The following is a 23,413-nucleotide window of genomic DNA, read 5'->3' as shown; positions in this document are numbered from 1 at the left end:
TGATATTTATGATCAAAAATCATAAATTACTGAAGTTCTCCTTTAGTCACAAAATAAAAAAGTAATTCATCATCCCACCCAACTTCCCACCAGCTCTTATGGTAAGGAAGAAAAGTGGTAATTGACACAATTTTTCCCTCTGGCCTTTTAAAGTAAAGATTGTGTTAGCTGTTTATATGATTTTTTGTGTGTTGCTTGAAAGGAAAAATCACCTTTCTCTAGATGACTTTTAAGTGAAAATTTCTAACTTAACAACCAAAAAATCCTTAATTCATTCTCCCATGTGTGAAGGGCACTTCTTCTCCCACTTCTGAATGCAGATACACCAATTCGAGGGCTCAACATGAGAAAGTACCCTGTTCCACTGAAAGTGTTCTACGGCTGTCTCCATATGATGCCAGAAATCTAGTTAGTCCAGTGGGGAACATAAATTTGTTAAACTAGTTACTTTGGCATAGTATCAGTAAACCAACTCAAGGGCTGATTTAATTTCCCCTTAAAAAACTGTTCTGGCATCATGAGGTCCATCAAATTTAAATTAATAATATTAACTTAAAAATGGATAAGATCCCACATTGATAATTAAGCCTCTGATTTTGAAAAAAAAAAATATATATATATATATATATGGGCCTTCTTTGAACTTCCAAGGTTCACTGCAATGAGAACCATGGTACAATGAGCCCAATTGTGTTGTCCTAAGCAGAATAACCTAAAAAACACTGATAGAGAAAACTTAAACTCTCATTAAACTTTTTAGAATAATTTTCACTTAAAATAATTTCTACAGAAATCACAAGGAAGAAACATTTTGTCTTTGACATGCTTCAAACTGCTTGCATGCATAGAAGCTTTAAATCTAATAAATGGCATCGACTTTAACATGAATAAACTCAGTCAATAAGGAAGTTCTAACCAAAAAGCATTTTTTATTTTCTATCTTTCCTCTGCTAACATCTTGGCCAAAAGTTTGAGTGCTTCAGTAAGTTAGTAGGTGTTTAGTGAAGTGAAAGTTGATCAGTTGTGTCTGATCCTTTGCGACCCCATGGACTGTAGCCTCTGTCCATGGAATTCTCCAGGTCAGAATACTGGAGTAGGTAGCCATTCCCTTCTCCAGGGGAACTTCCCAATCCAGGGATCAAACCCAGGTATCTCGTATTGCAGGTGGATTCTTTACAGTCTGAGCTACCAGGGAGTAAGTGGATAAGAAACCCCCAAATCAGATCCTAAGTTTCAGAAATTCTAAAAAGAAGTACATAACACACTCATGAACTATATACGATTAAGCCATCCTGGTAAACACAGAGGGGTATGGGAGCCTTTGAGATCATGGTATGAGATAAAAAACCCAGAGTTCTAGATTTGTGTTTTAATTTGGGGTCTATTAATATCAGATTTTATAGAACACAAGAGACACAGGTTTGTTCCCTGGGTCAGGAAGATCCCCTGGAGAAGGAAATGGTAACCCACTCCAGTATTCTTGCCTAGGAAATCCCATGGACAGAGGACCCTGACGTGTTACAGTCCATGCGTTCACAAAAAGTCAGACACAACAACTTAGCAACTAAACGACAACAGTTACAGAAGGCAATTAGCATATGTGGATCCAAATTTTTTCACTTGTGAAACAGAGGAGCTGAACAAATAATTGTTTAAGATCTTCAGCTATGCAAAATTCTGGTTTGTGTTGTTAAAAATACATGTATAATAATAGCACCATTTATGGGGCAGAATAAATCCACTGAATTCAGGTACAAAAAAAGAGAAAAATGAGCATGATATCATAGCTGCATACCAGACCCTTGGCCATAACAAAATATAAGTGTGGAAATCTTTCCTTCCATTTAAGCAGAATTCCTTGGATATGACATTTTCTCAAAAAGGGAAATCATCTAACACTTCCCACATTTATATCTCTCTGAAACCTATTATATCCAATGCAATCTATCACATACAAAGTGGAAATATTACTTATAATTAGTAATTTACAGAACACGTAGGAAAGCAAAGGATTTAAGAAAATACTTTATTATTATCTGAGTTTAAGTCTCTCTAGTTTTCTCCTAAAGTTTCAACTATTTTCAAATGAACATTGGTCTTCCCACTTTCTTATCCTTGTATATAAAGAAGTATTTAAAAGCTGATAAATTATTTATTTTAATGAAAAAAGTAAACATTCAGATAAAAATAATTTTACACATATGCAACCCATAAGAATGTCGAAGTAAAATAAAATTACAGTATTACTTAAAATAACTAACATTTATTCTTTGAAGAAATTTTCATGAATTATCTAATACCATGTGCAAGGCATTGTGCATTGAACAACGCAGATGATACTTTAAAACTGGAAGGGAGATGGTGATTATGATCATTCATTTGTAAAGAATAATATTAAAATTAAATATAGTTCCATGTGTCATATGGCTGATTTTGACGCTTAAGAGAATAGGCCAAGAAGCAGTTGAGAAATTGTTGATGGAACTGCTCCCTTCTTATAATATGTTCTATTTTATCTGTTCTACTCCTTTCTTCCTCCTCTCAAGGTAAAATTTATTCTTTAAACATCCTATCAAGACTTGTAGACATTGACTTAGCTGTACTGGGAAAACTAAGATATATCTGGGTTGTTAATTCCTAGCAGAGATTTAAGGCTTGGAAAAGGGAGACTACAAGGTTATGATTATTGTCAATTAAAATAGCATGAATCACTGAGGAGAGAAAACACTTAATTTTAAAAGTGACTAACAGTTCTTAAAAGTTTCTTCTATTCTAGACACTGCTAGAACTTTTAAATTGAGATATAAGAAGATGAGTCAAGAAATTAGGACTCTTCTAAATTTTAATCCCAGCCATTAGTTAATTCTTCTTTGAATCAAAATTGAACAGACATATGCTCAGACATGCACAAAAGTAGCCTCTTTTAAAATTGTGGCAGTAGGTCCAATTTATTACAACAGTTATCAAGATATTTAGTAAAAATCATTGTCAAACCTATAAGGCTGCTCTCCTGTGTGGGTTCTCAAGTGCCGTGTTAGGTTCGCAGATCTTGGAAAAATCTTACCACAGTATCTGTTATGAAAAGATATTTATAAGAGAAAAGTCAGCACAATTGCCTATTTCACTCAAGCTGCTTAGAAGCCAGATGCTAATTTCTGATTTAATTAATCTTGCATGGAACTTACATGTCTTTGTTATTTAAAATTTGCAACAAAGTCATTCTACAGATATAAATAACTCTATAAATAAAGGCTGCCTTATGAGACCCAGTCCGGGTAAATTTGCTCATGTGTAAGCAAGCAGTTTATGAAAACAGACTTGAGTTTTGATGACCCCCTCCATGTGTCTTTTTTATTAACTCTGTATCTTTACATCTGCAAAACTAAACCAGACAAGGAGATAAAAAAATGACAGGAGCCTGTGGTTCTGGGTTGATATAAACAGATTCAAATGTTTTAACTCATTTTCCATGTTAGCCACAGTGACAACTCTCTGTACATTGAGTGGTATCAGATCAGACAAGATTCTAAGACCTCATCCATCAAGGTATGTTCCTATAAAAGCTTTTCTGGAAAGAAAGGAACACATTTTCCAAATAGCAGATAAATTCATATGCCTGAGTCAGATGCCACAAATTTCTGAGACAATTCAGAAATGATAAGCATGATTTATTTTTAAAAAAGAAAACAGAAACAAATAAAAGCTTTGCTATACTACTGATGAGTAACAAGGCACTTATTAACTAGTTTTCTCACTTATTGACCTTATTTGTCCTTCATTAAGAGCCTTATTCTTAAATACCATGACAATTAATAAATAAATATATGCTTGAGGACAGTAGTATTATACCTTTGGATGAAAATAATTAACTGTGAAAGAAAATTCATAAACATCAAAGTGAAACAAATAGATAGCATTTGGACCATTTCCAACCTCATTTATCACAACCAAACAGCCTGTGTTAAAATTTTCATGTAATAATAATCTTTTAAACCACTATTTTTATATCTCACTAAATAAAGAGTACTTTGAAGTGCTTGAAATCTATCATGGTTGCTATTAATCATCCAATCAAGAATAATTTCCAAAATAAACAGCATGGCTTTTTGAAATCAGAGGGGAGATTTTTAGGAAGCCAGTCATGATTAACTTTGCAGTTACCTGCAGGTATAGCGCTCCTTTCCTTTCCGTAGGAGGTTTTCTGGCAGGGCGTTGGGAGGAGCTCTGAAGTTGAACATGGAGGGAACAGACTGTAGAAGTTCAGTGGCCTCTGGTTTCAGGGCACTGAAGCTCTCCAGCTTCTCTGCCATGTTTTCAATAGCTGACATCTGAAAGGCAAAAGCATAAGACCATGAAGGACAGGGCAGAGATCCTTCCTGCTGCATTCATCTCTAGCAAACTAAGAAATCATTATTAATAAAAGGGAAGCATCAAATCCGCTGAATGCAGAGGCTGTAGAAAGAGATTATAGTGTCCCAATATTAAACAGATGAGAGAATTCATTGACTTTAAAGACAACAAAGGTAGAACCAAGTGTACACCATGTCACATGAACTTTTCCGTAAGACCTTAGTCAGATCACTTTATAATTTGATACACAATAGAGCAATGAAATACACGAGACAACAAAACCAAGTTACAGATTTTATTAAATTAAGAGACAGCATTAGTGTCATGCTATTCACTAGGCCCACCTGTGAGTGACTGCAGGAAGGAAGAAATTAATACATCCTCTCCAGAGGCTGACCAGAACCAAGAGATGTTTGGTTCTCTACCCCTCCCCTTTTAGAACAAAAGAAGTCTGAATTCTAACTCTGGCAAGAGGGTTCTTTGGGACATGAGTCCACCATCTTCTTGGCCTGCAAGCTGACCAAATAAAATATACAGTAAAAAATAGTAAACTGGAAATTATAGGAAAATATTCTGTATGCCTTGCCTAAGTAATAAAAACCATAGGAACTAGGAAGTCCCATGAAAAAAACTCAAAGCATGAAAAACATCAAGTGTTTCAAAGTTACTGCTAGAGCCAAATGTATGTAATGCAGAAAGAAAACATTAAGTGTGTAAGATGTACTTTATGTTAAATTAATATCGATATACTAGATTTTTAAGTGGGATCATACACGAAGAATTTTGGTAAAATATTAGTTTGTCCTGAAAAAGGATTGAATTGAAATGATACTTCATGATATATTTTCATAACTTCATATTACATTGGCATGACCACACTCTAGGGCAGTATTCTCATAGAAAAAGTATCCTGCCTAGTTCTCCTCAAATAACCTAATTTACTGTGCTTATAATCTTCAAGTTTTTGTCTATCTGCACACATATTTGACAGAGTCATAATCAGAGGGTGGTATTTACTTTCAAAGTTAGCTTGATTCTTCCTATCTATAGTTAAGACAGACTCTCTCCTTTCAACCTTCCTAAAATGTTTCTTCCATGCTCACATTTTATTTGGAAGCTGCTTACTGCTGAATTTGTAAGTAGAAAAAGCAAACTCTCAGGCCATCTTGTAAAATCAACTCGTCCATTGTTTATTTGGTTCTCAGGGCACTTTGCCACTGGAGAACTCAGAAAGCTGTTAAAAAGGTGTTTGTATTTTGTATGCACTCTGTATGTTTCTCCAAAGGCTAGGGCGATAGACTAGAAGACTTCATGCAAGGATTAAAAATGGTAAAAACTGTACATTCAAGCAACTGATCAACTCAAGAAAATGATACTTCTGCTGATAAGACAGCAAGACAGAGTTGGAGGCCTAATTTATTTTGAGCTCAGGTTAAAAATAAAAGGCAACAATTTGTACTCAAAAGGATTCTTTTTAAATTTTAAATTTTAAATTAATAAAATTTATCTTGTGTGGACACATGGCTGGACAGAATACTACTGACTTCTAAAACTAGAGCAAAATCTTACATGAACGGCCTAAACATGATTCTCTTCTTACAAAGGGAATATTGTATGCTTGATTTTTCAAACGACTATTCATATTGTAGTTAGCTTTCTTTCTTTTTCCTTTATCCTGGAGCCTGCCCTCTCATTTCATGCCCGGACTCCTAATGCTAGCTACAAATTGCAACGTACAGGGTACCACTGCCAATTTGCCAAATGTCTTTCATCAAACACGGTGCAAAAAAATCTCAGAGGAAAGTCAAGATACATTTACTTGTCAGACGACAAATGTGAATGCATTGGGAGGCGGTAGGGGCTGTAAGCTCAGAGGTTTGATTCATAATCACTCAGCTGCTAAAACATTCTCCACAGATGCAAGTGGACAGCACATTTGTCACTATGAAGGATTCTGACACATACTGATCACAGGGCAGAGATATGGAATGATGATGCTGCTCAGAGAGGTTGGCGGAAACTCTGTCCCTAAAGAATATGGTCATTATTCCCCTCTAGCCAGAGCATTAGCATTTTCATATTACTTTGGATTTTATTTATTAAAAATCAATCCAGAAATATTTTATGATACTATTTTATTTGCATTTATTCCTTCTAATTGTTCTTTTCAGAAAATCATTTTGATAATCCACCCTCCACGCAATAAATTGTCTGAGTGAGAAATGACCTCTGGCCTTCAAGCTGATTAACAGTAACAAGCAAGGGTAAGGGTCATGATCGCATACATTTATGGGGAAGAATAGTAAGTGCAAGGGTGATGATTATAAACGTTTTATGTATGTACATTTAATATTTGAGTAAAGTTTCATTATCTAGTGGTTTTAAATCATTTGAGTGTCCACCCTGCTGACACAGATTCCTGTGGCAATACATCTTACAGAAACACTTTCCTTTTATATGGAGAATAGCTTACTCATGACTACCATTATTCTCGGCTTTTATCTTGAGCACATATAAACTGTAAGTCCTTCAAGTTATTTAACAGCAGTTGGCTGTTGAGAAATGTGTCTTGCTTTAGGAGCTACTAACAGCTCCTTTTGAAGAAAGATCACTGTGATTACTTTACCCCAAACTGTTTCAACTTGGGAAAGCATCAAGAAATAAAAAAATATATTATGGACTTGACTAAGTAACAGCATTCTTAAGGATAACAAGAAAAAGAATAGTGGTTACTCAAGTGCCTCCTCTATAAGCCACCCCCACCTCTGGCTTCTGGTGTCATATGAAAAGAATATTAAATTGGAGTGGGGAAGAAGCAGAGGAAAAAGATGGGAAGTGAGCTGAGGGTAAGTGAGCTCAGTTAACAGCTGAGAGCTGTTAACACCACACATAAGGACACACACACACCCACTTTTTTTCCAGCTGCTGCTGCTGCTGAGTCGCTTCAGTCGTGTCCGACTCTGTGCGACCCCATAGACGGCAGCCCACCAAGGCTCCCCCGTCCCTGGGATTCTCCAAGCAAGAACACTGGAGTGGGTTGCCATTTCCTTCTCCAATGCATGAAAGTGAAAAGTGAAAGTGAAGTCGCTCAGCCGTGTCCGACTCTTCGCGACCCCATGGACTGCAGCCTACCAGGCTCCTCTGTCCATGGGATTTTCCAGGCAAGAGTACTGGGGTGGGGTGCCATTGCCTTCTCCCTCTTTCCAGCTAGCAACCACCAAAGCAACATAAAAGCCATCACTGAATCCTCTCTTTCATCTTCCTAACATTTGCTCTCATGTACTTAACATCAGCTGAAAAGAATAAATTTCTCCATTAAGATAGATAGAAATAACTTGGACAAATACACACTACTATGTATAAAAGAGAAAACTAATACAAACCTACTGTATAGCACAGGGAACTCTATTCAATACTCTTTAATGACCTATATGGGAAAACAATCTAAAAAAGAGTAGATACATGTATATGTATAACTGATTCACTTTGCTATACACCTGAAACTAACACAACATTGTAAATCAGCTATACTCCAATAAAATTAATTTAAAAAAGAATAAGTGACTTAGACATCTGCTAGTTGGGGTAGTTTAGCCATTCTGTGATCAACAATCAGTCCTACTCCATATCTTGGGATTAAGATGAGCTTTATCTAGGGTATTGGTCAAAACCTCAACTTCCTCTAGCTATCTAGGCTGACTCACGTGATACTCCTCTTGGAAAAACATTCATTTTGTAGATGTAGTAAGTTTTAACATTCACTTTAAAGTCTGACTTGGTATTTTAAAAAATCAGGATGAACTGGGATAAATGAAACAATTTAGCTATAAATACTTTTCAATTATGAAAATAAAAATGAAGGGGACAACATGTACTACAATGAATAGGAAATCTACTGAAAATAAGGGGAAAAAAGGAGGCAAAAATCAGATCATATATTTTAGAAAGATATTGCCCCATATCCTATCAATGTCATTGACTAATCTCCAATCAGTAAATGACAGTGTTTTTTTTCCCTATAGAACAGTGATTTTTATTTACATATATTATAGTTGTTGATAGTATCTGCAGCCAGATGTCTGGAAAAGGAAGTCATTTCCCCCCCCTTTCAGTCCCCTAGAGGCTATTAACTTTAAACTGACGCAAACTAGTATTTAGACACAATTCCCTAGCTTCTACCAAAAATGTAACTATCTCCCTTGTCAAATAGTTCGTTTTTGTAAAAACATTTCAGCAGGCAAGATAACATCAACTGGGTCCGAAGCACTTAGCTTAACATTTTTTTATCTGGCAGCCAATAATTGATGACATAAAGAAGTTTCTCATTAAAACTATTAAAGTGACAATCTGATTATACAAAATGATATGTCCAATGGCACCATGAATTATGTGACCTAATGTTTCATAAATTAGATTACACATGGGTTTATCATAAAACAACTAACTTTTCATAAATAACTTATGATGGGAAAGTTTGTAGATTTGGTAGTTTTCTATATTTATTCACTTGATTATCTTGAGAAATCTTAAAATCATGGCCATTTGGGGGAGAAATAAATATTCATATTTTATGGTCGTCTCATTCCATGTATCATATTCTGCAGTCATGATTATAAAATTATAGCTTTCAACCACTAAAATTTATAAAATTTAATATTTTAATACTTTCTACTAATATCCGTTTTATAATAAAAATATAAATTACCGCTCTGCAACATCTATGATTCAAAGAGTGGGAGTGTTTCTAAAGCATTGTCATAGGCGTTGCTATACCATTGCATTATTAGGAAAAGGCATCTAACTTAAAATCCGAACTGTCTTTGTAAGTTGTAGCAGCACTGGCCATTTGTATAGGAGACAACACCTTAATCTTGAAGCAGCTAACAGCAAAACTACCAGCAAGTAAAAGTCAACATTAGAAAGGATGAAGACAATGCGGCATATTTAAGACAAACCCTTGCCAGGGAAGGCAGACCAAAAAACACTAGAAATAATAAGCCAGGATAACCAAAGAACAATGCTGTCTACTACACAATTCTGCCTAACAAGGAAGTCTCTGTCTCTTTGCTCTTCCACTGTGGAAAAAAGTGAACTTAAACATTAAAAGTTGATAGGATGAGAAAAATCCACAATTCCTCACATATTCCACAGAAGAAATAAATGGAAGAATTTCTGGTAAAGGAAAACTAACATCAGATAGAGGAAACAGGTAAGTGCCAGAGTGTTCTCATTTTAAATAATTTATATTTAATGTTATGGTGACTAAGGAAAAAGTGAACTATATTTCAAGATTTCATCCATATTTAAAATCAGTATAATTCTGAGTGAAGAAGATAATCAAAGAGTAAAAATATATACACTTAGAGGAAATTTTGTAATACATGCTATTTATAGACATTTTCATTGTCTCAAGGTTTTTTGGGGGTGAAACATAAATAAATAGTATTCCTTGTATCTTGAATAAAAAACAAAGCTGTCTCCTAGTGATGTCAACTTACTGTATCTGGAAATATTAATTGAAAGTTGAGGGGAAGGATAAATAGGGAGATTGTGATTGACATATACACATTACTATATATAAAAATAAATAATTAATAAGAACCTATTGTATAGCACAGGGAACTCTAAACACTCTGCAATGGCCTATATGAGAAAATACTCTAAAAACAAAGAGTGGATATATATGTATGTATATCTGATTCACTATGCTGTACACCTGAAACTAACACAACACTATAAATCAATATACCCCAATAAAAATATTTTTAACAGTTTAAAAAGAAAGTTGAGGAAGTGGGTTGTTGGTGTTGTTGAGTCACTAAGTCATGTCTGACTCTTTGAGATACCATGGACTAACAGCCCACCAGGTTCCTCTGTCCATGGGATTTCCCAGGTAGGAATATTTTGGAGTGGGTTGCCACTTCCTTCTCCAAGGGATCTTCCAGACTCAGGGATCAAACACACGTCTCCTGCACGGGCAGGCAGATTTTATACTGCTGAGCCACCAGGAAGCCTGAAGAAGTGGGACCCAATGCTAAAAGATATATTCTTTAGATAAAGATTTTTAAACATTTAGTCTAGTGAATCCACACAGCCAGAACCAAATTCTGCCTGGGTTATATGGATGTGAATTACAATGTCAACTTGGGTCCACACATAAGTTCAGGTTTTATTCTTTTTTAAGGCTTTATCATAAGCATCTTTAACATGCTGGTACAGGCTCCCCCAAATAATTATTGTTTCCACTTAGTGATCCATCTTGAAATCCCTATTAACACACACTCAAGTTCTACATCAAGGTACAATTACTATGGAATGGGTTAGATTTAGAGAATAAACTTTCTGTAAACAATTTATAGACACTAAATGTCCAACCAAAACTGAAAGTATCTTGCAGCTTGACAAAGATGAAAATCTATCTGCTAAAGCTCTATCATTTAAAGGAAAAAAGCTCAGAAATCTCTCTATGGCAATTTATAATATTAGTTGTTTTCCTTTTAATGCTACATTATTTTAGTCAAAAATATAAATAGAAAACTTACCCAAGTTCTCTGATCAGGCAGTTGGAACTGGGAGCAAAATTGAAACAAAAACAAAAAAATTACTTCTGTATAGGTATCTTTATTGCAATCTATCCTTTGAGAAATTAACATTTATACTAAGTAATTTTTGCTTATCATGTAACTATACCTTGAGTAAAAGCCTTGGTAATGAATATTTTTATAACATGGAGTTTTCTCTATTTACCTCAATTAAATTTTAGAATCAAGGTTATAAACCAGAATGTTCTTTTTCCCAAGAAAGCTAAATACTACTTACTACCAAATCTTAGGAAAATAGATACTTCCTTTTCATTTGTTTCTACTGACTGCAAAACAAGATTCCTAAATTTTACTTTAATAACTAAAATGTAAGCAATTTCCTGCAAAAAAAATCTAGTCTCTTATATTTTTACAGCATTAATGACAAAGAAATAAATACTCAAATGTGAATCACTGAGTAACAAAAAGGCAGTGTACTTGGAAATAAACTGGTTTCTATTAGCATGGGACCATCAGCAGTCTGAATGCTGAAGAATAGTAATAAAAAGAACTACAAATGTCTAGTTATTTGTGACAATTTATGACAAGACTCACTGGTGAAAACGTCAGTGAATTACTGGGTTGCCCAAAAAGTTTGGTTGGGTTTTTCTGTAAGATCTTATGGAAAAATCTGAATGAACTTTTTGGTTAACCCAACAGAAGCTCTACCAGGAAACACAAATGTTATATCTTTAAAAACATCATTTTGCTTGTTTAAAGGGGATATATCTTGCTTTCTTAGGTTACGGTATCTTTAATAAGGAATATACACATTTTTTTGAGAAGGAAACGGCAACCCACTCCAGTGTTCTTGCCTGGAAAATCCCAGGGACGGGGGTGCCTGGTGGGCTGCCGTCTCTGGGGTCGCACAGAGTCGGACACGACTGGAGCAACTTAGCAGCAGCAGCAGCAGCATACACAGTTTTTAAGGATGAAAGATTTACCACAGAAGAAATCGAACAGAACAAACACTTGTTGAAAGCAAAAGAAAGACAAAGGGTGAAAGACGAAGGGCAAAAGTCTTACGTGATTTTCACATCAATATACACATGAGAACTTGGGAAAAGACCTTAGTCTTTTTCCCAGTTCTTGGAATACTGTAACAAGTAGACACTTTAAATGAAGAAAGTGAAGACACTTTAAAATGAAGAAAATAAAAAAAGAATGAATAAAGCACAGAAATGTAAGTAAAATAGAGTTTCCATTGTAGATTAACAAAGCCAAACATCTGAAATTGAAATATATAAATAACTAAAAATAACATTTAAAGTATAGGAAAACCAAACAAAGGTATAATTTATAGCGTTTTATACTAGTATAATTGCCAAGTGATTGCTATGGCAATTCAAATGAGCTGTCAGTGTGAATGCAAAGTACCCAAAATGCAAAGTACCCAGTGAAATGGACATTCCAAAGATCACAGGGTAATATCATTTCCTCCATCGCACCTCCTGTGGCTGTCATCTTCTTTTCAAAATTATAATCTAAGACTCCAAATGGAATTTTCAAACACAGAGTCAGGGAGAAACCCTATACTACTTATTTCAGCCTTATGTTAAACTAACTTATTTATAAGAGAAAAATAGAAAGTGAAATAGTGCTCTAGTGGCCTGACAGAGCAAATATACTTCTCTAAGAACTGAACTGAGAGGAATTTAAACCCTAAGAATGATAAAGCCAGTATTTATCTTTTGATTCTGATGTATATGTTCCTATATGTTTTCTGTATTTTTGTCAAGGATTTTAAAAGTACATATTTTCTTCTAAAAGGCAGTAAAATGGCCTAATAATTTATTTTCAATAAAATTTAATAAATATCCAACTTATTTGTATAAGTGAACATCAAAGTGTTAGTTGCTCGGTCTTGTCCGACTCTTTGTGACCCGATGGACTGTAGCCTGCCAGGCTCCTCTGTGCTTGGGATTCTCCAGGCAAGAATACTGAAGTGGGTTGTCATTCCCTTCTCCTGGGGATCTTCCAACCCAGGGATCAAACACTGGTCTTCTGCATTGCAGGCAGATTGTTTACCATCTGAGTGAAGTGTCAACTTTCATTGATTAGTAACTATGTACAGGGGAGGCAGGCGGGGGGCGGGGGGACAGAATACAAAGACATACAAAAATTGTAAAATTTTTACAATCAGAGAATACCACTACAAAGCATTTACATATCTATCTATTTATAGGTTTTCCTTAAAGCATGGAAAACATGTGATCTCCTTTTAATTATTATAACAATCCTAAGAAATACATAGAGGTAGATAACCCTGAGATAAATAACATTATTCTTATTCTGAAGTTAAGGATATAGAAGCCCCAGAGGGACCATCTGATTTGCTCCAAAATACTTTAAATTAAAACTGAAGTTGTGAATGGTCTTAACCAAGCACTTATCTACCTACAAAACGATGGCAAGCCCTGGGTGCAGAGGAGGCAAGTCCTTTCATTTTGGTGGAATGCTTTGGTGTCCAACAAGGAAGCACCAAGAACACAGCAAGCATCCTTTCAGGTATTTCTAGATACTGATGTATCTCCACCAAAGAAACTGGGCTCAGGGGATAGCAGGAGGGTATTTTACTGATACTTCTTCATAGTCAAAACAGAATACTTCTGCATCCAATAATAAAGAGAGCTTTTCCACCTCTAGATCCTTCCATGTGCCAAAGTGAAGTGAAAGTGAAGTCGCTCAGTCGTGTCCAACTGTTTGCGATTCCATGGACTGTAGCCTACCAGGCTCCTCTGTCCATGGGATTTTCCAGGCAATAGTCCTGGAGTAGATTGCCATTTCCTTCTCCAGGGGATCTTCCCAACCCAGGGATCGAACCCCGGTCTCCTGCATTGTAGACAGACGCTTTACCATCTGAGCCACCAGGCTAGTCCTAAATAATAAGTAGTAAAGCCTGTTCTAAAACAGTTATTTCTGGCCCCAAATCCTAGGCAGTTTCTCTTTGTTTTCATTTGTTTGTTTGTTTGTGGGAAGGTGGATCCTGAGGCTGTGATGGAATTGATACAGTACTAGAAAGAACAAAAAAGTTCTGCTGAAACTTCAGAACATATGAGGCAGGTTTTCTGAAAGAACATTCCTCTTGTGTGTGCTCAGTCATGTCTGACTCTGCAGCTCCATGGACTGTAGCCCACCCGGCTCCTCTGTCCATGGGATTTTCCAGGCAAGAGTCCTGGAGTGGGTTTCCATTTCCTTCTCCAGGGGATGTTCCCAACCCAGGGATCGAACCCGAGTCTCCTTTGTCTCCTGCATTACAGGTGGATCTGCTGAGCCATCAGGGAAGCCGAAAGTCTGAAAGGACAGACTGCTCTGAAGGCTTGACGAAAATTGAGGGACCTGAACATCTCTCAGGTGACACTCTTTATGCCCTCTGTATCTCAGTGACATACAGCCATTACACACAAAAACAGCCACAGTGGTTATCAAAATAATGAAATATTTCTGTGGTCATTGATAAATAGCCTTTGCCCCAACTATCCTGAATGTCCTCCTGCTGCCCAGGCCTCCTCCCAAAAGACCCTTCAGGCCGCCCACCAGCCAGCAACCAAAGCATGAACAGTGGCCAGCAAGGGCTTCCAAGACCCAGCTCCCCAATGCCAGGAGCCCATTCTGATTGATCAGTATTCATGACATATGATGTGTTAAATATTTTACTGATCACTATTGGGTACTATTCTTACAGTAACATGCAGCAATAGTTAGTCTCATATAACAAGACATGACATTCTGGTATGGGAAGGACACCCTCTGCCACTGTGCTCCCATAGGTATTTTTTCAGTGATCTGAGTGGGTGATTGCTATATTCCCAAGCTCTATACACATGCCTCATCTTTTGCTATCCTTCATTAATTTCGAGAATATTAAAACATAGCAGATTTTCTTATATCATTTGATTAAAAATATGCATATACTACATTTATAACAGCTATATGCACATGTAAAGATGTTAGTAGACAAAACTCCCCATTTTCTGAACCAGTAAATTTGCCTCAGTTAGCAAGAAATCTTTGAATTTCACAGAAGACAGGGACCTTACGCCCACTCCTTCGTCGAATAAGTAAGGAAACTAAAAGCCAGGTTGACTGAGTCACTCAAAGACACTGAATCCTGGCTTTTTTTTTTTTTTTTTTCCTCCCTTAAACTACGTACCCACAGCACTTGATTCTGAAATGATTAGTTACTAGATTTTAAAGATAATTAGAATATAAAATTGATTTATTATAATTAAAACTGTAATTAAATTTAATATATTTTAATTACAGTTACAAGGATAACTATAGTATCCTGATAAGCATTTAATTAGAAAGTTATCAAGAGAGATACACTTTTTGTATAATATCTGACACAAAAATGCATTTTATGCTCAGGTTTATTAGCCCACGAGACCAACAAGTGCAATTCAGATCAATCTAAATGTGGAAAATAAGCACCTGATAAACATTTACTGTTTTAGAACTTGGTTTCCATAAAATAATTTAAGAAATTCCTTAGTTTTCTACACAAAATGAATACTAACTGGAATATTTCTAACCCTTTTCATACTAAATCATATATTGTTTCAGGTTAAAACAGAATTTTTGAGCAATGACAGATCTCTCCACTCAACCCAGAATATGGTATTTCAGCCCTCATACTTTATTGTCCAGAATTTGGGAAAGTACTTTTAAAAATGAAGAAAGAAGCAGTAGTAGAGAGGGTGAGGGTGAGGGGTGGAGGAAAGAGTCATATTCCAAGATGATTAAATTTAATTGTTTCATAGCTTTCTGTAAGATAGCTTGCATAGACTTTTCCACCGATTTTATCAGAGAAGCATAAGTTTTGGTTTGAATATATTGGAACAGAACAAATCAGTTAACTCTGTTGTCAGACATCTTCATAAAAGTATTGCTTACTGCCTATAAGGAGCTTGTACCCTTAATAATCAGTAAATTAAAAATATATATATCATTAAGAAACCAGATTCTAGATGTTTATATATTCCTTCTTTCAATATAATTCTCCACACTTTAATAGATATGTAAACTAGTTTTTTTTTTAATGACCAAAAATGTGGGGACATAAAGATGAACCAATTAAATAGCACTGCTCTGTATTTTATTTGCAGTGAGAAATTATACATATTTTGATAAATGGACACAACTCCATCCAGCAAATAGCTCTGTGTATTGTGGTGAATTCTTCTGCAATTACAGAACTTTGCTGGAATGCCCAGTGGTCTCTAGATAAATTCCTTCACCCTCTATGGTAACAACTTGTCAGGTAGACTCATTTCCTGTTTTTATCTAAGCACTAAAAGAACACAAATGACCTTCATGAGTTTGGGACAAATTGCACAGTGATCCATTTCTTAAAATCGCAAATTTTTAAACATGAAAGACAACTTAAATATTTAATTTCTTAACTGAATTTTGCTCACTCCAAAATACACTTTAGCTCAGTAAGTACTTAATAGAGAATAACTTAACACTGAAACCATATTATTTTTACATATATATATACTGACTACTTTTTCTTTAAAAAGTTTGGATTTTAATTCTGCTAGAATTTCCTGTGTTCTCCTACACCAGCGTCATAGGAAATCCTAATGTTCTCAAGATTTCTTTCATTTCATTGCACCTGCTTTTTCAGGATCAACAAGTTAGTTTACAAGCTTGAAGTCTCAAATTCAAAATACTTACTTGTGGGTGAAATAAGAATCCTGGAGAAGGCCTCAAGTATTTCTCTTTTAAAGCTTCAAGTGGGTCAGTTAGTTTTCTTTTCTCTACTCTGAAAGGTTAAAATTAGATTTTGGAGAAGAATCAGTCTCACAGATCAATCCCTGCATAATCGCTGACATTTAAAACAGCTAACAATAAAGCAAATGGTAGGTTGCCGGGAAGCACACTAATAAAAATATAAAGACATCTGTTTCAGTTCTTGAAGAATACTCGTGGCACTTCTAGGTGCTCAAAGAAAGAAGGTCCTTTTTAAAATGGAAAAATCCTATTGAATGAGTAGTAATGCTAATAATAATGAGAAGGAAATGTTAAAAACGAAGTCATGAAATCAGAGGCATCGCTCACAAGTTTGTATCTTTCCATTGCAAATGTAGACAAAAATGCTGGCTGATTTCAAAAGTAGGTGAAGAAGGTTCACTTTGAAAATTAAAGTCATTTTCTATCAATAAGGTGCTCCCACAAATCATCATTCTATTTTTTTACATTTATGAATGCCAGCAGGAGACTTTCTAAGCCTACTACACACCCTGCTAGCCGCTGCTGCTGATAAATAGGGTAGGTGAAAGAGGGGTGGTCGGAAGAGGATAAGGAACTTTTTGAAGATAATTTAGAAATGTTTGCCATTCTATTTTTTATTAAGCATATAGGAAATGACATCGTGGATTGAATTAATTTCTTTCACCAACTGTTGGTGATTTCGTTTTAAAAAATATTCAATAAGCATACTTTTAAAATAGTTTCAAACTGAAAAGAAGCAGCTTCTGTGCTAAGTCGCTTCAGTTGTGTCCAACTCTTTGCAACCCTATGGACTGCAGCCTGCCAGGCTCATGTGTCCCTGGGATTCTCCAGACAGGAATAATGGAGTGCGTTGCTGTGCCCTCCTTCAGGGGAATCCTCCTGACTCAGGGATGAAACCCGGGTCACCTGCACCTCCTGCATCGGCAGCCTGGTTCTTTACCACTAGCGCCACCTGGGAAGCCTAGAAGCAGCTTCGACTTCTTGAAATTGCATATATGTTATGCATTACATATACTCTTTCACTTATTGAAATCAGTGCCCTTATACCCATTTTATGGATGAAGAAAACTTTCAGACATGAGAAAGCTGAGATTTCAACCCAGGTCTTACACTAAAACTGGGTTTAGGTCTTTTATGAGTTTGGTGAAATGAGATGCCTAAAGGCTCAAGTGAAACTGTTATACCAGAGAGAAGACTGAGATTAGAGTAAGCAGGTGGAAGGCTGGGAGATGACGGAGAAGAGTGGAGGGGGTATGCGGATGAACTGGAAGTTCATTGCCATTGGGAGGGTCTAAGTTAGATATGCAGATGACACCACCCTTATGGCAGAAAGTGAAGAGGAACTAAAAAGCCTCTTGATGAGAGTGAAAGAGGAGAGTGAAAAAGTTGGCTTAAAGCTCAACATTCAGAAAACGAAGATCATGGCATCTGGTCCCATCACTTCATGGGAAATAGATGGGGAAACAGTGGAAACAGTGTCAGACTTTATTTTGGGGGGCTCCAAAATCACTGCAGATGGTGACTGCAGCCATGAAATTAAAAGACGCTTAGTCCTTGGAAGAAAAGTTATGACCAACCTAGATAACATATTCAAAAGCAGAGACATTACTTTGCCAACAAAGGTCTGTCTAGTCAAGGCTATGGTTTTTCCAGTGGTCATGTATGGATGTGAGAGTTGGACTGTGAAGAAGGCTGAGCACCGAAGAATCGATGCTTTTGAACTGTGGTGTTGGAAAAGACTCTTGAGAGTCCCTTAGACTGCAAGGAGATCCAACCAGTCCATTCTGAAGGAGATCAGCCCTGGGTGTTCCTTGGAAGGAATGATGCTAAAGCTGAAACTCCAGTACTTTGGCCACTTCATGCAAAGAGTTGAGTCATTGGAAAAGACTCTGATGCTGGGAGGGATTGGGGGCAGGAGGAGAAGGGGACGACAGAGGATGAAATGGCTGGATGGCATCACCGACTCGATGGACGTGAGTTTGAGTGAACTCCGGGAGATGATGATGGACAGGGAGGCCTGGTGTGCTGCGATTCATGGGGTCACGAAGAGTCAGACAAGACTGAGTGACTGAACTGAACTGAACTGAAGAAAGAAAGCTTGAGAAATTATCTTCCAAAGGGCTGAGACATATCACTGAGTTGGAAATATAACCTTACTCACCGTGTGTAATATATAAGCTACGCACAAAATATGGAAGATCTGTCCCTCCCTCCCTTCTTTTTCTTTCTGTGTAAAAGAACTGCCACATAAAAGAAAATACAATCATTGGGTGGGCGGGGAGGTGGGGTGGGGAGAGTGCTCAACATGGTAATGATGGCTTTGAGACATTTTTGTTTTGTCCTTTTCTATGCCCCTTGTCATGTTCAAGTAGGGGTAGTCCTTAATGAACTGGTAATGTTTCTTGGTTAACTTACATAATAAAGGTAGAAAAAGAGTTTGAAGTGAAAAAGCTTTGCAGCTCTGGTACCTACCAAGTTAAAGGTGCTCAAAAAAATATTGTGAATGAAGAAATTGAACAAAACTGTCTCCTGAATTAAAAAAAAATTAGGCAAAAATATAAAATACTGCCAGCTTAAACAAGTCCAATAAAAAATTGTCTACATTTTCCATTAACTCTTAACAATGTTCATGATTTGAATGAGAAAGTAAATGTGAAAATGTTCGGTAATATTTAAAATATATCGCAAGCACTGTTATTGTTGTTTCTACACTTTGAAGAAAACTAGTATTTAACAACTGAATCATTCTGAATGGTCCAGTGTTAACTGAGAACTGGACCTAAGAGCCTTTTTATTAAGCATATATTTCCCCGCCCTTAAAAATTTTGGATACAAAGGAAATTGAATAATGCAGGCATTAGACACAGATGTGTTTTTAAGCCGATCATTCACATCATTTACAAAGCATTTTTGTGATCAATATTTCATTTACAGGGGGCTTCTAAGAGATTTACTTAGAAACAGAATAGGACCAGCACTTATTAAGGTCTGTGTTGGTAGCTTAATAAAGAATAAACTCTCGCCCTGTCCCATTTCATTCCAAATAACCTGACCCATTTAAGTACCCACACATATTTGCATTAATCCTTCAGAAGCCTCATTCTTCCGCCACTTGACAACTTGCTTTAAATATGGCTTTCCCATATTTTCCACTTAAAAAAAAATGTGTTTAAAAATAAATTTATTGTCAAGGGAAAGAACTCCATGGGTCTATTCCAAAACCCCAAATTCGGAGACATCCAAAAATAAGTCCAAACCTAATGAGTTGACTTTCTGAATAAAAAATGAATTCACCAGATCAAACAACTTTACTCTGTTTTATAACAATAATAAAAAATGGTTTGTTAAAAGTCGTAACTTTAGAGTATAAAAACCACCTTTTGTTTGTCCGTCCACGCTTAGTGGTCTCCCAACCTCCCTTACCTGTAAATAGGGTCCATAAAGAAAGGAGTGGGTCTAGCATGCTGTAAGGAACCATCGGATGCTGGTCTTGGTTCAATGTTGCCTCCTTTCTTCTCCCCAAACACGTGGTTTTTACGAGGCTCAGTCAGCTTGGTCCCACTGGCTCTACTCCTACTGCCCATACTTAGATCCAGGGGCTGGTCTTGGCTTGCAGCCGGGGTCGCTGAAGGCTTGGCAGGTACTGGGGTTAAGGGCTTCTCGTCCTTGCGTTTAGTGGTGAGATCAAAGGGAGACTCAGAGCTTCCCTTCTGCAGTTTCTTTACTTCACTTGGTGATTGGGGCTCCATTTTCAAAGGTAACGATCTCAAGTCTCTATCAGGAAATGGGTACATTGATTGAGAGAATGCTGGAAAAAATGGGAGGGGAAACATGGAAGGGTAAGGTAAAGCTCCAACTTTTTTGTCTTGCAGCCCCACCAGTCCTGTTGAACCAAAGTATTTTTCAGCAATAGAAGCAATAGCCTTTATAGAATCATTCACAGCTCCTGACACCGCAGTCTGCTCCTCTAAAGATGGTGAGAAAATGGAATGATTGCTGTATTCTTTCTTATTATGTATTGAAGCCAGATTCTGAAGAGGGCTTACTTTGTCTTTGAACATTTTACCATTTTCTTTAAATTTCTCTTTATCACTTTCAATGTCACTTTCCAGATCAGAGCCCGAGGTTGTTTCCAGGTCACTGCCACTTGGCGTACTGACATCATCAAGGTCACTACTCTCTGACTGGTCACTGATTTTCTCAAGGGGCCTCTCTTCAGAGGACCTCTCGGGCTGGAGCTCCACTGGCTTATTGTCCCCTACAGGTGGGTGTTTAGATAGTGCCTTCAAAATATCCTGTGTAGCTGGCAGTATCTGAGGATGTGTCATGAGGGGACTTTGACTTTTGTTTGTCTGTTCAGTACTTGACAGTCCTTTAACAGGAGAACTAGCAGGTATCAAAGGAGGCCTGTGGTACAAGCCGGAAGGAAACAGACCAGGGAAGCTAAAAGAAAATCCAGGAGCTGTTGGAAAGGTAAGACCAGCAGGATGCCTATTGGCGCCAAAATAGTCAGCAAGGCCCGGGTTGGCATGACTCATATTAACCATGGACGTTTTATCCATAGCTGGGGTTCCAGGAAGTGAAATGCCTTGGCCAAAAAATCCACCTGCCGCAAAATGGTTCTTGCCCTCACAAAACCTCCTGTGTTTATTTAAGGAAGACGTAGTGCTGAACATTTGTCCACAGTCTTTGCACTTGATTTGGGTTCTGCAATCAGCATGCATGCGCTTATGACGACAAAGGTTTGAAAACTGAGTATAGGATTTATGGCAGACCTCACCTGTGTGCAAACAACAAAAAAGAATCTCAGGCTTTATGGCAATTGCTTCTGAATTTAGCAAGTATCACAAGTGGTTTACCCCAAATTTCAATTAGGAAGCCAGGAAAAGACGTTGGAGGCACCAAAGTGGTGCTCCAAACACAGAAAACCCCATTTCACTAGATTCCAAAGCAAGGCATCCAACCTGACAAATGTCTTGAGACAGCACAAATATTTCATATAAATATATATAAATATTTGTCACCCCCACTACATCATATTTTGCATCATATTTGTGTATTCAAATATTTATTAAAAAGTCAAATTCCAGCATGCACTGATTTCCCAACCCAATGACGACACCAGCAGAATCTTTACAACATAAATTCTTAAGATCTGCTAAACGTGAAACAGCACAGGAATCCCTTTAAAATTTTAGACCATTTATAGATTTCTATATTGTAAGCACCAACACAAAAGAAAACAGCCTTCCCCTCCCCTAGAAACTTCACCTTTATTCCCTCTTCCCTCGGGGAAAAAGCCTGTGACTGCTCTACCATTATTTAATTTGTATTATATCATATGCTCTCATCATTCACACATCAAAGCCACACAACAATGCACATTGTGTATTCTGAGGCATTTTTAACAATCATTTTCATGATTTGAGAAAGACTGACATAATTTACAATGGCGCTATTTTAAGCCTGCAAAGGAAACTAAATTGAATGTAGCCCATCCTGCATTGCTGGTTCCCATGAACTATGAGCACGTCCTCCGACTTCCCCTCACACCAGTGGTTGTGCTAACCTTCCTGCATTTATGAAACCCCGTCCTTGGGAAACATGTCCACTTGCTGTCATATCTTCACGGGTTATCTTGGGGCTTGACTCGTATGCGGTACTGCCGGCTACGGCAAGCAGGGGAGAGTGCATGGAATGCTCGAATCCAGTCAGGGTTCAGTAGTGGGTGCGGCTGGAAATAACCCTCTTCCCCCAGAATTTGCCAAAAAAGTAGAACATCTTCTTCCTCATATATGTCTGAACAGATCTAAATATATTTTAAGATCAAACTCCTTGACCCTTAATAGCTCCTTTGCTCTGTAGGAATCCCACTCACTCCACAGTCCGGTAAGATTATAGTATCCAATTCCCAAGCATCACATTTTTACGTTACTTTACTAAAGATGAGTCCCCTTTATGTGTGAGTTTACTTTCATGCTTCTGTTCACGTTAATCCATGCAGAAACATGATACGCCTTGTTAATAATTGGTGAAACAAATATAAGAAATCAAACTGAAGATAAAATGCAACATTTATTTCTTTCATGTGATAACTGCCTTTAAACTCCTAAGTCAAAACAATAACAACTAAAACAAAAAAAAATTCAAAGAAGATTTTATGAACCTTCAGTCATGCAAAATTCATCCGGAACTTCAGTTATCCCCCACACCACCAAACAGGAAGTACCAAGTGATTCCATATCTATTTCTTTTACTACTAACAATTAAAATGCATTGCTACACATATCAATTGTGCTTAGTAACATTACAGGAGCTTTCAGCTGTGGGATGATTCATAACACTGTAGAGACTAAAACATGCATTTTAACGGAAAGAGAAAACGTGAGTTATTTCTTTTCAAGTCATTCTACTGGAATATTCAACAGAGTCTGCTTTAAAAAGATATACTAGTTAACCATATACAATAAATACACATACTATTTAAATTCTTTGATATAATAATTAAAACCATATGAACTAGAGGGTAGACACATGAGACTTTCACTAGTTATACTAATTCGGCTGTAAGAAATAACAAGAAATAGTAAATAAAATGATGGAATTCTAAACGTGCACTCATTATGAAAGTGACACCCCTCCTCTGGGCCATTAAAAGTCATTGAGAAAATATCCTGACGGGTGTTCAAACAAGGTGTAAGGTTTTGAAAGGTTTGTAATATTTTGGCAAAGAAATATTGCTC

General features: G+C 36.8%; 1 protein-coding gene across 9 annotated transcripts in view; it reads right to left on the bottom strand.

Moving 5' to 3' along the window:
- The window catches only part of MECOM (MDS1 and EVI1 complex locus), a 637,339-nt gene that overhangs the window by 15,105 nt on the left and 598,821 nt on the right, over window positions 1–23,413 (bottom strand). For 6 of the 9 annotated variants that reach the window (XM_055569124.1, XM_055569123.1, XM_055569119.1 and 3 more), the window contains 5 exons: window positions 20,094–21,450; window positions 16,614–16,701; window positions 10,893–10,919; window positions 4,162–4,328; window positions 2,995–3,072 (listed from right to left, as the gene is read on the bottom strand). In XM_055569124.1, the coding sequence (XP_055425099.1) occupies window positions 2,995–3,072; window positions 4,162–4,328; window positions 10,893–10,919; window positions 16,614–16,701; window positions 20,094–21,450 (1,717 nt within the window). The remainder of the gene's footprint in view (window positions 1–2,994; window positions 3,073–4,161; window positions 4,329–10,892; window positions 10,920–16,613; window positions 16,702–20,093; window positions 21,451–23,413) is intronic. The other 3 variants (XM_055569121.1, XM_055569122.1, XM_055569127.1) reach the window with 2 other exon arrangements.

Source organism: Bubalus kerabau, chromosome 2 (assembly GCF_029407905.1).
Source record: "Bubalus kerabau isolate K-KA32 ecotype Philippines breed swamp buffalo chromosome 2, PCC_UOA_SB_1v2, whole genome shotgun sequence".
Lineage (NCBI taxonomy): Eukaryota > Metazoa > Chordata > Mammalia > Artiodactyla > Bovidae > Bubalus > Bubalus kerabau.
Note: the sequence above shows the minus strand (reverse complement) of the source record. Positions and strands in the feature narration are given on the sequence as shown.